The following is a 13,820-nucleotide window of genomic DNA, read 5'->3' as shown; positions in this document are numbered from 1 at the left end:
TTATTATACCTAGTCCTTTTATCGAGTACTTACTAATACTTTTATTGATAATCGAAGTATATTTTAATGGATATTACACCTCTGTTTATTCTTTGAGTCAGGATCAATTCTCGGGATTGAGCAATATGATGTATACCTTTCTTATCTATGCCTATAATTTTTATTCATTAAATTTTAAAAACAATCCGTCTTATTTCTTTGTTTATTCTTTTTTAAGTAGTTTAATACAATATCTCGAAAACGAAAAGTTATTTACTATAATTTTATTACTACATATATGTTGTCAAAATTATTTCTTCAAATCAAATACAAAATTTGCATTAAAATTAAATAAATTTTGCACAACAATAACAAAAATTTGTTATTGGGACGGCAAAAATTATTGTTTTATCTTTCGTATTGTGTAATGAAGGAATAATAGTATTTTATATAGTAGGTAAGTTTTCCATCTGCAAGGCCAACTCTATGTTTTTTGACACAACGAAATTTCGTTCCGTTTTGTTCATTGTAATGAATTAGTTTTTGCGGTCGGGATGCGGTTGATAATGTAGTTGTCTCGGCCCTCGAAGAATCTAAATATATCGATGGATTCACACCTCGCAATTCCCAGCTCATGCCTCGGCAACTTTGCGGTTTGGTATCAATTTTACTAATTATGTATAGATACACACATAAGTTTAACGTAAAGGGGAAGAATGATGGCCGTATTCGCGTCGTTTCCGCGAAATATGCAGGTACGAATATAAATTTGCAAATATGTTGCAATATTATGACGGGTCAAAAGATTTTGGGTGGTGCGTCACGTTCGAGCTGCAACTCTTTTGATGCATTTTTTGGGCTGCTCATTGAAAGGGTTTTTTTGTCGCTCGACTCGTGTGAATGAGTTTTGAGTTATTTCGATTCTTTTTGATGTGTCTTTTTGTTTTGGCTATAATTATTTACGTCTCGTCCGCCTTGGGATCAGCAGTGTCGACACCGGCGGCCGCCGTCCGCCGTCCGCCGGCGTGCGGTTGAGAAGTCGGTTATCAGTCGCGCCGGTACGCTCGCCCCCAGCGGCCGCTCTGCTCTGATGGGACGGTATCGAAATAGCTCTCCCGTGTTTTGCCGCGAACTTATCGGTCACCCCGCGGTAAACCAACACAGTGCACATCTAACTAATAAATCATTTTTCATATTTTTTTGTAATGAAAAATCGATGAAATCGTAGCTCGTTCTCATTTTTAGATGTCAAGTTGTGGTCCTGTGGTTTGTGTCGCGGATTCTTGAGTCAGAGTTTCTGGGTTCGAACCCACTCTACCACAATTTGATACTTTTTTTAATAATGAGGCGTTAAGGATGACAGAAATAGTATCAAATTGAAGTATTTTTGTAAATTATAAAAACAAATATTTCTCTTTATTTTTTTTTAGTTTTTTTTTTCCATTGTCGTCTTCTAACCTGTCTTTCTTAATAATAACCTCTCTCGTCTTGATATCAAGTAGAATATATTTTATTTATCCGTTTTATAACTCGACTCTTGCTATGGAGTAGATTGAATTATCATGTTTTCAAAGGGAACATTCAGTTCGTTTGTTGTTCTTCGGCGCTTCGTTCCCATCAAAGTGGATTTCTGTTCTCCTTTTTCAGTATATTTATATCATACCTCTACGATATAAAAAAGTAATAATTGTCACAGATTTAAGCCTTTTTCCGATTTTTATTTTACAATAAAACTTTGCTTTACTCGTTTCTCTTTGCCTTCGACGGTATCAATTGTTTATTTTATTACAAAAACAACAAATTAGGAGAATTTAGAATAATGTTATCAAATTAATTATCTTGTTTTTTAAACAAGCAATGAGGCGAATCAAACATAATTTTCTTGTATTTTTTATTCTGATTGAACCTAGTTCATCAACATTTAATTTGATTATATACGTTGGTATGGTTGAAATCAAATTAATTTACGGAGAGCTTCTTACCTGTTGGTGGATTACATTAGATGAGTAAATTATGAAATTCACAACAGGTGACTGATGTGCTCGAAACTAAGTTTGACTCCATGTAACATTTAGTTGTTTAATAATCCCCCAAAAATCACAGAGCGTGATAATTTATTCATTATATCGTATGTTATAACATCAACAAAAAATCTTCTTATGCGAGTTTATTCATTTCGCAGAAAAAAAACTATGTTCTAATTTAATATATCTCTAAAAAGTGGTTACCAAATATAAACACTTATTTTGGCTTGATAAAAAACACCAGTAAAGTTCCACATATAAAAGATGATACATGTGATCGCCCAAGTGAAAGTACTTACCAACATCTCAAGATAAATAATATTTAGGCTGCAGGCTTGTTGAGTAATGTTATCGCATCGAAACTAGTTTCCGTCAAAGTAATATATGTTACGGAGGCATCGCAATTGTTGCCCAATTTTCGGAAGCCGAAATATTTCACGGTTTAAGTACCTTGCGACGGTCATTGACAAATGTTATGTCAATAATTAAATCTTTTATTTTTATTCCGTTCTTCCGTGATGAAACCTGACTTATGTTTCATCAATTATGACTTACGTTTTAATTCAAGTTATCATTCATTCTTCTTTACAATTATTCGGTGTGGGTATGCATTTTGGATGAGGTACTTAGATATAGTATATATGTTGGAAAGTCGTATGAACTGTGAAACAGATTGTTTTACCTGTTTTTATTGGTTACTAGAATTCTGCAAATCAAGTTTTTTTTTGTTTATTTACGGCTTGAAATAAAGTTTTTATCAATGAACTTAGGTTTTGTTAATAAAAAATATTGTTTATTTAAAATAAATATATTCAATATATAAGTATGCGTGTCTTTTTAAGATGCGCAAACTATTAAACCTATTTATATATAGTTCTCTTAATTCGCATAATGTTATAAACATGCCTTTAGCACATGTTCATGCGTACCTATTTTTTTCAACAACGCCATCCTCACTCCATTGTTTTTGAAGTTAGTCTACTCGATTTTCGGGGCTAAGCTTCTCGAGCGTTAGAGAATTCCGCCACTGTTCGTTGACGCAAAGATCAGGTCTAACTGGTTCCGTCTACAGAACATTTATTTTGAAGATCGTATTCACGATCACCTCATTCAAGTTTATCGCCTTTCTGTCATAATTCTCAATGAATGATGGCCTTCTGCGATTCCATAATACCCATTCCTAGTTTGTTTTCGTCTTCCTAACGTCTAATTAAAATTAACCTTGCTTTTCTTAGCGTTTTTTTGTAAGTTAAAATACGAAGGTCTAACGATTGAAATATATTTTAATTGTGTAGTTTTTATTACGCTTCTCTTATGGGAAACTAAATTGTTATATTGAATTGTTACGTCTGAGACTGAAAATTGCACGTTGCGAATGGGATTGCCTATTATTTGATGTATTGAATGATTGATAGAGGTTAAAAATTATCATTTTTCCAACATCGATTTTTAAAAGAACAGGTTTTTTTGCTACGACGTGGACTCCGAAACCCGATTACATTACGTCACAGCGATGTTCTTTTTGCCTTATGAATATCCATAAATTTGTTTTTTTCCCCCTCAGCTAGACTTTTAAACGAACTCCATTTATTAAGTTGACTGAAGCAGTGTGTATTATCTTTTGTGAAGAAGAATCCAACCAAAATAGGAATCTGAACTTATTTCAAGGACGACCAAGTTATAAATTGTAGTTATGATGAGTTCAGATAACGAACTTCGATAGCAGGCACTTGTTGGTTTTTGACATTTAATTTTTATTAAATCGTAAATTACTAATATCATGCTGACTTTTACCGCTGTGAAAACAATGTGACAGAAGCTTTTTGTTTCTCGAATAATTAATTTCACTTTCAAGATTTTGTGTTCGATCGTACAGTACATCCTGTACTTATAATGAAAATGACATTTTCGAAGTGATCATATGAAATTAATAATTCATCGACCAAAAGTGATTTTAATTAAAGACAACAAAACATTTCAAACGTATAAAAAAATTGTGGACAATTTTAGTTTGTGTTTACTGAGAAGTAAGACTGTATGAAAAGGTATAGACCTGTCTGAACATCAAAACAATCTAAAAAAAGTGTAATTTAAATATTTGAATAAATTTATACTAGAAGTTTGTTCGACTGTGACCAAGTGTAAAAATTATTTGACCGAGTTCTTAAACTCTTCGTTATGGAGCCACTCTATTCCGTGGGGATGCAGCACCACGGGGGCGCCTGGTACCTTCCGTGGGGCGTGCCCCTCCAGAAGATGATGGCCGTCCCGGGAGCAGCGGGCGGGGGGCGCCTGCTGCCCCCTCTGCTGGGCGGGCTGGGGGCCCTGGGCGGGCTGGGCAGCCCCCTGGCCCTGGCTGGAGGCTTCCTGACCCACCACCTGCCGCCTCCGCCCCCGCACGCCGCCTGCCGCCCGCCTCTGGCGCCGCAGCAGCCCCAACCGCACCTAAGACATACACCACCCAGAAAGGTAAAAATCCAATATGTGTGGATATTTAATAAGCAATAACCTCTATACCCATATAAATATATTAATGTCTTTATTTATTTTCTAATTCAGCAAATTTTATTTTTACCGTATATCTCGTAATTGCTTTAATGTAAAATCATTTGTTCTTTTTGAAAGAATTTTAAAATAATGTTTTACATTTCATCGAAGAGGCAAAGATTGTTTGCAAAGACAGATTGATGTGGAGTTCTATTCCCTCTGTCTTCCCTATTCTTTTTTAAAGAAATTTATGAAATAAAAATATATAATTAATAAAAACAAAGAATGAACTGTTTATATTATTCGTTAACTCCTAAAAAAAACAGCATTGTGTTTAATTTATTTCCTCGTACAAACGATTATTGCAAAAGAGATCCTCCGCATTAATTGGTGCCCATGCAAAAACTTTTTTCAACTTAGCTTATTTTCGTAAATATAATATCTCAATGTCAAAAATATCTTCAAAAAAGCTAGACACAGATACTGAATAAAAAGAAGTATCTTTATTGCCTTCCCTCCAAGAAAATATTTACATATTTGACCAAACTTGTTCGTTCATATTAAAGCTTGAAATTATTCTCGTTTTTTTGCGCATCCAAAATGTTTATCCTTCGATCAGGTATACCGATAGTTAATTTTGTTTATCTTATATCTTTGAAGTTGTTTTAATAGTTCAGGAGAAGAAAAATATTTAAATTTTTTGTTTCTTATTTTCTTAAAAGAGATAGGACCATAAAAAATGTTTGTTTGATCAAATATTTTAAAGAGGGCAACTTGCTGACGGAAAAACAGGTATTTGAACATGGAAGCGAGAAAATCTTTCAATTATAAAATTCATTTTTATTGTCAGTTTTGATGCGAATAACACTTTTTTCTTTTTAAGATTAGTACTTTCCTTATCAGTTGATAAAACCAGTTTATATTTCTTTATTTAAGTAAAAATAAAATAATTTATTTTTCTCATATCTTGACACCAAATGGCCAAATATTGTAACAATTACTCTGTTAAAGTGAAGTTGATTTCCACTGGCTAAAGCATTTAATTCGCAGCATCTATCCAAGAGTTTATTTATTAATTTTTTTGTTCTTCGTCATCGTATAATTTCCAAGATGTATTAGATTTTATAAGATGCATATCATTATTTTCTTCATTTTCAACATGCAATCTTGTTCGCCGATCTATTGATTAATTATAATAAACTAAATTAATAACAGATTGTTAGTTAGTATTTTTGAGAGGATGATTGCGTAATTATCGTGAACATCTAACAATGTATTACCTATTGCTGTTTCAAGGAAGGAAGGTTAGTTTAATTTAAAGCATTTTTTTATCAGTTGGAGAATACCGGTAGGTTTTTATTTATTTGTTTTCAGAAAATTAACTAAAATTTTACGTCATATATACTCGTGTGTATATATATATATATATATATATATATATATATATATATATATATATATATATATATATATATATATATATATATATATATATATATATATATATATATATATAAATATGTATTTATATTTTTTATTTAATTGTAAAAAATAAACTTTATTTAGGTAAGCATTTGAACTCAGGATTTTTTTTGCCAATACGCTATAGGGTCCATATTTGTATTATAATACAATAATATTTTCCTTTTTATTACATGTGATTATAAGTTTAATTATCGCATTGTCTTTGAACTTTTTCCTAATTAATTTTAAACGGCCAAACCGACGTGTTTACCTTTTGTGTTATTTAAAATCCTTTATGCCCGAATCGTTTGTCCTTCTAAGCAGAAATGCGCCATTGTTTAAATTGGTTTCCATTGTGTTCTTTAAGCAAAATTTTGTTTTGATGTTCGCGCCCATTCATTAAAATAACTCGGAGCCTTTATTTTCAAAGTGTATTAAAATTTATCACTTTGGCTCCGAAGGAAACAGTCCCTAATATCCCTTCGTTTCTCGACGCCGTTTCACGATCACTTTCCGACGGCGAATGAAGGCGATTCGGTTACGTGATTATGAAACCAAAAGTGAAACAGAATGTCAGTGACATTGAAAATTTGGACATTGCGCTTGACTCGCGTCTTAATCGGCTTCCAATCGGGGCAATGTCACAAATTGATCACGAGGTCTATTCTATTTGGCATGAATATTCAATCGAATGCAAAATAAGATTTATCCCCTCGTCGCTTGATCGACTGAACCAATCACTAAATGGGGTCATTCATAACCCTTGTTACGGGCGGACAGCACGCCACAAAGAATGCTCCGACATATTCTAATAACAACATCAACCTTTCATTTTCATTCGACGGATAGGTACGTTTCCCAACTCAACCTTTTGTGAGTTGATCCACCGCGAGACGGTGACTCAGAAGAATTGTGCTTATGTTTACGATTATACGTAACTGTCATAATAACTCAGCCATATCACTGATCATTGCGATTACGTGAGGTTTTACCATAAGATTGTGTAAATTGTGTGTCTTTATTGACCGTTCCATGATTGCTCTGTAGTGTTCTTAATGTGAACTTATAGCAATACCCTTTTATACAACTCTCCGGATAATTTTCTTAGACCCCACATGAATACAATTTTGTAAATAAATATATGTTTATATTTAAATATATATATATATATATATATATATATATATATATATATATATATATATATATATATATATATATATATATATATATATATATATATATATATATATATATATATATATATATATATATATATATATATATATATATATATATATATATATATATATATATATATATATATATATATATATATATATATATATATATATATATATAATTGGGAATAAGCAACTGATATTTTTTTCATTAAAATCGGTTGCTAACAAATACCTATTTTTGAAGGATAATTAATTAACATCGTCATCATTAAAAGGATTGCTTGTCTTTTCGTGTTCTTAGAGTCACGTTTTTAAATTATTGATATATTATTCAAACCGCGTCTTCTTTTATTTTTCGTTGTTTATCGATAAACCGGTATATGGATTTATATATGAAATGTGCAAAGATAATCGCATAAAGTGTACTTCTGTGATGTGAGCTGTTAGAAGCCTTTATTGGTTAGTCCACGGAGTGCATGACAAAATAAGAATCCGGTTACAGCATTGATGTCATTTTACATAGCTACCAAGGGTAACTGCTCGATAGCATCTTGGTTTATATTTATTGTCACGCAACTGCAATCATTACCCTTATTAGATTAATGGTGCCTTGTTCTCTATATACGCCGAGATTGATTAACGCGACGTTTATTCAGTTTAGTAATTGATGGTATTACGTTTGACCGTTTTTAGTAATTTGATAACGCGGCTGAAATCAGCATCTCTATTTTTCTCTCTGCAGTGCGGTGCTTGAACATGGTAGGTACATAATATAACAAGAAAATTAATCTTTCAACTAAACCAGTTTTTAGAACATCATTATTCGTGCATTGGACATCTGCCTCCAGTCCAAGTTACCATGTATAGGAGGACTTGTTCAGTTTCCCGCGTAACACTATTGAGAATTTTGTTTTCACTTAATGACTTACTATGGGATGCCATTTTTCTTATCGATATTCACTACTTATTGTGTACATTTAATATTATCTTATCCGTATGGAATTGACATTAACATTTTTAATACATTCCAATTTTTTTTTTTTCAAATTTTAAAATATTTGTATTTTCATAAAAATTCCGTAATTATGTTAGCCTTTTTCACTGTTGCAAACAGAACATTTTGTATTATTAACTATAATAAACGCTGTTTTTTGACACTAAATAGAACTGAACTGATTTTGTATATATTCAGTACAGTACATATTTTAATAATATGCTTAAATTTTCATGTTTATATTAAAAATAATCGTGGTAAAAAATTGAAATTAAATGTTTTCCATTAATTTACGAAAATGTCAATCAAGTAAATGGAAAGCATTTCAAATAAACTTAAATTGTATGCAATATTGCTGTGTAAAGTACATGAATTATTTTTTAGAGCTCATTTGATTGGTACATATGTATTTCAATATTTAGTATTAAATTCATATATGCTAATCACATGATATTAAGTAGAAAAATAATAACCTTAATTTTATTTATAATTTTTAAATAAAATTAACATAATCATTATGTCTTTTTGGATATTTAAAGAATGTGTTTAATCTCAATAAGGTTAAGTTAGATATCGTTACTATCTGAATTATGGAAAATATCGCCTACGGTCTAGATTTAAACAAAGATAAATTCACTTCTGAAGCTATTCGTGTATCAAAATGTGAATTTAAACCGTTTTTCAATTATTTGAAAAATATTCTTAAATCCTTTTTTTTTACCTATATTTATATTTTTTTCAAAATCATCACTTTCTTTATCTTTGTGTATATAATGAAATAACTTTCTTGAGAATATGTCCTCAATATATTTTGAATGGATTTTTTCTCTTTATGCCCGGAGAAAATTGAATTTGAAAACAAAAGTGGAAAAATAATATAACACCAGAACCAATTTAGCTCTTATCACGGCCGACATGAAGTTATTTAGTGTCTCCATGGGGGCAATATTTCTTATATTCCCTCGACTCACTATACTACATACACGACTAGAAAGCATACTTTTCCGATGAAATAAGGCCTAGCAACAAGATTTCTTTGTTGATCGGGGATGAATATACAGGTTGTTGATGGAGCCGAATTTACCGTCGATTTTTACAATATGGAACTTAGTTATTCGTTTTATTTTTGCTTTTTCAGTTAATTTAGTTCTTTTCAAAGAGCCGTAATTATATTATTTTTTGACATCTCATCAAAGATGAAGAAGAATATGGAAGTCTGGGCATTTACGGGGCTGACGACCGTCATCGGCTGGTTTATGTGGCCACTTTACACACGTGTAACATTCACCAATTCTACCCATTATTGACAACCACACTACTCAAATTCTTGGAAGTTCTATATATATGAACCAATTTAGAAACCTTGTTCTTGAATCACTAGAACTTCACTAGAGACATCTATTGGTGAGATGTAAAGAAGCTTTTTTACTAAGAAGAAACTCTTATATTAGTATGTGAGGTCCGAATCCTGGATTATAATTACACACATGAGAAACGCCAGAAAATACCATTTTCATTTTTATTATTTTTTTTAAGCTTATAATTTGACCAGATAATTTATTTACAACATTTTGAGTGAGTCCAAATACTTGTTCACAAAATCCCGATTATCTCCAATTACAATTATATGAAAATAACTCCTGTAATTGGAGATAATCCAGATTTTGTGAACAAGTATTTGGACTCACTCAAAATGTTGTAAAGCCGTAATTATTTTTAATGACCTCTTTTCACTCAAGTTACTTTTTTTAAATACAATTTCAACCTTTCAAACCTATGAGCAAAATTAATGAAACTGCAATTTGCGTGGTTTCAATTAATTGATGTTTGTGTACACTTATTATTTCACTCTGCTGATTAATACTTTCATCGCCAAATCGCTTTCTTATTGAACTTTTTTGTATACATATGTAAATTTTGGTAGATATTCCGTATATTTTAAATACTTCTAGGTGATTTTAAGTAAGCGAATGAGTATGGATAGTAACTTTTATCAAGATTGTGCGTCATTAATTTGTGTTATTAAGCTAGACGAGTTTGTACATGTTTGAAAATTCAATGTATTAACAATTTTCAAAATAATCTTTTGGTTTCTATGGACGTTAAAGCATACAATTTACCAATTACAGTAGATAATCATCTTATTTGCATTTAAGCTTTTTTTCTTTTTTTATAAAAATTATTTTTTTCAATAGTTTGAAGTAAGATAAGATATCTTTTTTTCACATTGAAGAACAAACACAAAAACTTCATATTGTTTTATCCTTATGATTTTCATTGATTTTTTTTTATCCTGGAACGAATGCAATAACGTAGTCTACGTTTGCGCTAAGAAACCGATATCTTTTTACAAAAAGTTATGTTTGTACAAATTGGCATTAATTTATTATAAGTACATATTTGTTCCAAAACCTAACATGAGAATATTCCACGTGCATAAGGAATATTGTTTTATTCGATTTAATGAGCATACGCAAATTCTAGTAGGGGCATTAATTAAGGTGTCATTTGACTTGGGTCTGAAGTTGGCGACGTGATTTGTGCAATCCGCCAAGTTGCGTTTGTCTGCATTGCTTCAGTGTTACTTCACGTCCGTGTTCACCCGACAGTATGTAACTAATCTTGACAACATTTGAACGCGATAGTAGATACATATTCTCATTTTATAATATTATTAGATTGATAATCAAATCCCTTGACGAAGTGCCAGCGCTTTGTAATTTGATATCATTTATGCAGTACAGCTAACATGCACACAACATATCCCAATAAACCAGGGTTTTTGAATTGTATGTGTGATAATACATCAATGATATTAAGAAATATTAATGCATAATATTTGGCAGCGCTATGAATGTTCTCGTAATCAACATTATTTAGCCAATCAGAGTTCATATGTTTGACACTAATAATTTCAGCCCTCGCCCTCGGTTTGATATAGTATATTTTATTTACGAATATTTATACATACATATTTATACACACGTGAGATGGTGTAAACGCAATAAAGTACTCAAATATTATTGTTTTAAAAATATATGTTTGTGAAGATATATGGTGTTTTTAATTTATGAAGACTTGTTTATTATATGTAAAAAAAAAGCTATCCAACATTGATATTATAATGTAGCCATATATAGCTATAGCTCGGCTAAATAGCTAAGCTTTTTTATGTTTACCGACAATAGATTGATGCTCTTTTCCAGCTTTATATGTAGCTCATGAAATCGATTATATGGGCCATAAATTAACTTTTAAATAGGCAACAGAAACTTAAACCTAATAAAAACCTTAATTTGTGTAATATGTAATTCATTCTTTAATCGCTTATAAGGAAAATCATGCTAAATCCTTATGCTGACTAACAAATTACAAATGTTTTATTATTACATAAAATAGCATTTTTACTATTAATGGCGCAACTTAAAACATAATCGTTTATTTAGTACTATAATCCTTAGTGAAATATAAGTAAAAAGGCAACGTTTTTCTTATTACGGGTTAATTTAATTTCATGTAATCATCGTTACTTTAATATATATTTCATTTTTCATGATCATGTGTATAGCAAAGCCACGAAGTAATGCACTTTAGAAGCTAAGTATTCCACTTTCATAAACCCTTAGTAATTATCTTTTCTTTTATGTATTAAATGTTAAATCGAACACTGATTTTTTTTAGTCTGCTAAACATAAAAAAATCAGTGTTTGATTTAACATTTAATATATAAATTAAAATGGGAGTTCTACAAGATTTGGTATAATTGATTTATATAATTTACTCATTAACAATCGAACACAATTAATTTACATTATGTGTATAATGTATGATAGTTATCGTTGTTGACGCACTTGTTATCCTTTATGCTGTTTTCGGTGACGTAAGTCACCAATAAATATAAACTCGCCAAAGGATAACCAAAATATATTGTGTAGGTACTTGAGTTTTAAAAATTACTTTTATACTTTTAATACTTGCAACCCTAGTTTGTTTGGTTTCCATTTCAAGAAGAGAAATGCATTTGTTATTAAATTTCTCATTTTTTTATGAAAATGGTATTTTCTGGCGTTTCTCATGTGTGTGATTATAATCCAGGATTCGGACCTCACATACTAATATAAGAGTTTCTGCTTAGTAAAAAGCTTCTTTACATCTCACCAATAGATGTCTCTAGTGAAGTTCTAGTGATTCAAGAACAAGGTTTCTAAATTGGTTCATGTATATAGAACTTCCAAGTATTTGAGTAGTGTGGTTGTCAATAGTGGGTAGAATTGGTGAATGTTACACGTGTGTAAAGTGATCACTTAAACCAGCCTATGACGGTCGTCATCCCCGTAAATGCCCAGACTTCCATATTCTTCTTCATCTTTGATGAGATAGAAAAAAATAATATTATCATTTTATTTTAAAAAGAATCGACCTTTTTATTATTTAACTCTTTTTTTTCAAAAAATATGTATATTTACTTAAAAGTGACATTTAAATTTTGAATATAAGTAATAAAGAACGGACATTTAGCTAAACGTCGTTTTTAACATTGTTTTTTTATATTGTTAGATAGGTGATGTAAAGATATGTACCTACATAAAAAATTATCATAAAAGCATATTTTTTTAAATTTCCAACTAATTCATGTTATGAATTTATTTATATCGTGAATTTTAATAATATAAAACGTACATTTAGTCTTAGGTCGTTTTTTGTGAATATTTGCCATTGTTTCTAGAAAAAATTGAAATAGTTTGACTCTTTTTATTTATCTATTTCTCAAACTAAAAAAAAATTGCTGGCAATTCCCTTTATATTAACATATTTTTTTTTTAATCACAATATTTTGTATCAAAGAATGAAGTTTTTTTGCTCATGTTTTTTTTAATAATTTATCGTGTCATGAAATATTTTTGGCCAATATGCAGGTATTCAATATATAATATTACAACTATAAGAATACTTTTTTAACCTTTTACTTTAATAATAAATATTACATTGATGATTAAAATATTATAATTTAAATGAACACTTTGAAATTAATATATGGTATATCCGAGCCTAGTTTTGTCCCTGACTATAAAACTCCTGAAATCATCGATCGCAAATATGTGGTACTTCACATTTTTTTAAAGTTTTTACTTTTAAACCCTGTGCCTTATAATTCCGTCGCACTTTCTGTCCCACGCACTTATCATTACACATTGCGCAGTACAAGCAAATTGCACTTTACTTAAGCCGGTGTGTGCAGTACGTCATATTTAAATACAAGTAGTTGCTCGGTAACCGGACCGTTTAACCGAGATCGAGCAGGGATACCGGAACGGGTCAACTCGAAGAAAGCGAGAGTCGTTCAACAGTTCTTGTTGTTGTTACCTTTAAGTGGAAAAGACCTGTCGCTAAGTGGTTCACAACAATTCTAGCGAATCTGAGCCATGTTCATATGGTACTCTTACTTAACACATGGCATAGCTCGCACACTCACGTATGTGTAATTGTGTTGCCGATTTGCGGAATTTTGAACATGCACGCTGTGTCAACAAATAATAATTCATGTAATTTTTTTATTCTTTTTCTTCCTGGCTACATCACAACTTATCGTCTTTCTAGACTGTTGGGCCATCTCTCTTCGTCCTCAGATTGTAAGTCTTTCTATCATATACAACGTCACGCAGGTCATACCTTCGAATCATGCTGTAT

The 13,820-nt window shown here is 30.9% G+C and overlaps 1 protein-coding gene across 4 annotated transcripts in view; it reads left to right on the top strand.

Moving 5' to 3' along the window:
- The window catches only part of LOC148313543 (pseudouridylate synthase RPUSD2-like), a 181,125-nt gene that overhangs the window by 28,237 nt on the left and 139,068 nt on the right, over window positions 1-13,820 (top strand). The window contains exons 1-2 of one of the 4 annotated variants that reach the window (XM_088261608.1): window positions 1,007-1,129; window positions 3,568-4,472. In XM_088261608.1, the coding sequence (XP_088117734.1) occupies window positions 4,182-4,472 (291 nt within the window). In that variant the 5' untranslated portion in view covers window positions 1,007-1,129; window positions 3,568-4,181. Of the gene's footprint in view, window positions 1-1,006; window positions 1,130-1,166; window positions 1,182-3,567; window positions 4,473-13,820 lie in introns of those variants that run through there. The other 3 variants (XM_088261626.1, XM_088261634.1, XM_088261618.1) reach the window with 3 other exon arrangements.

This window comes from Brachycentrus maculatus, unplaced genomic scaffold, assembly GCF_059751285.1.
Source record: "Brachycentrus maculatus isolate JH-2025_06_01 unplaced genomic scaffold, ASM5975128v1 h1tg000010l, whole genome shotgun sequence".
Taxonomy (NCBI): domain Eukaryota; kingdom Metazoa; phylum Arthropoda; class Insecta; order Trichoptera; family Brachycentridae; genus Brachycentrus; species Brachycentrus maculatus.
The sequence above is the reverse complement of the archived record's forward strand: the minus strand, read 5'-3'. Positions and strand labels throughout refer to the sequence as shown.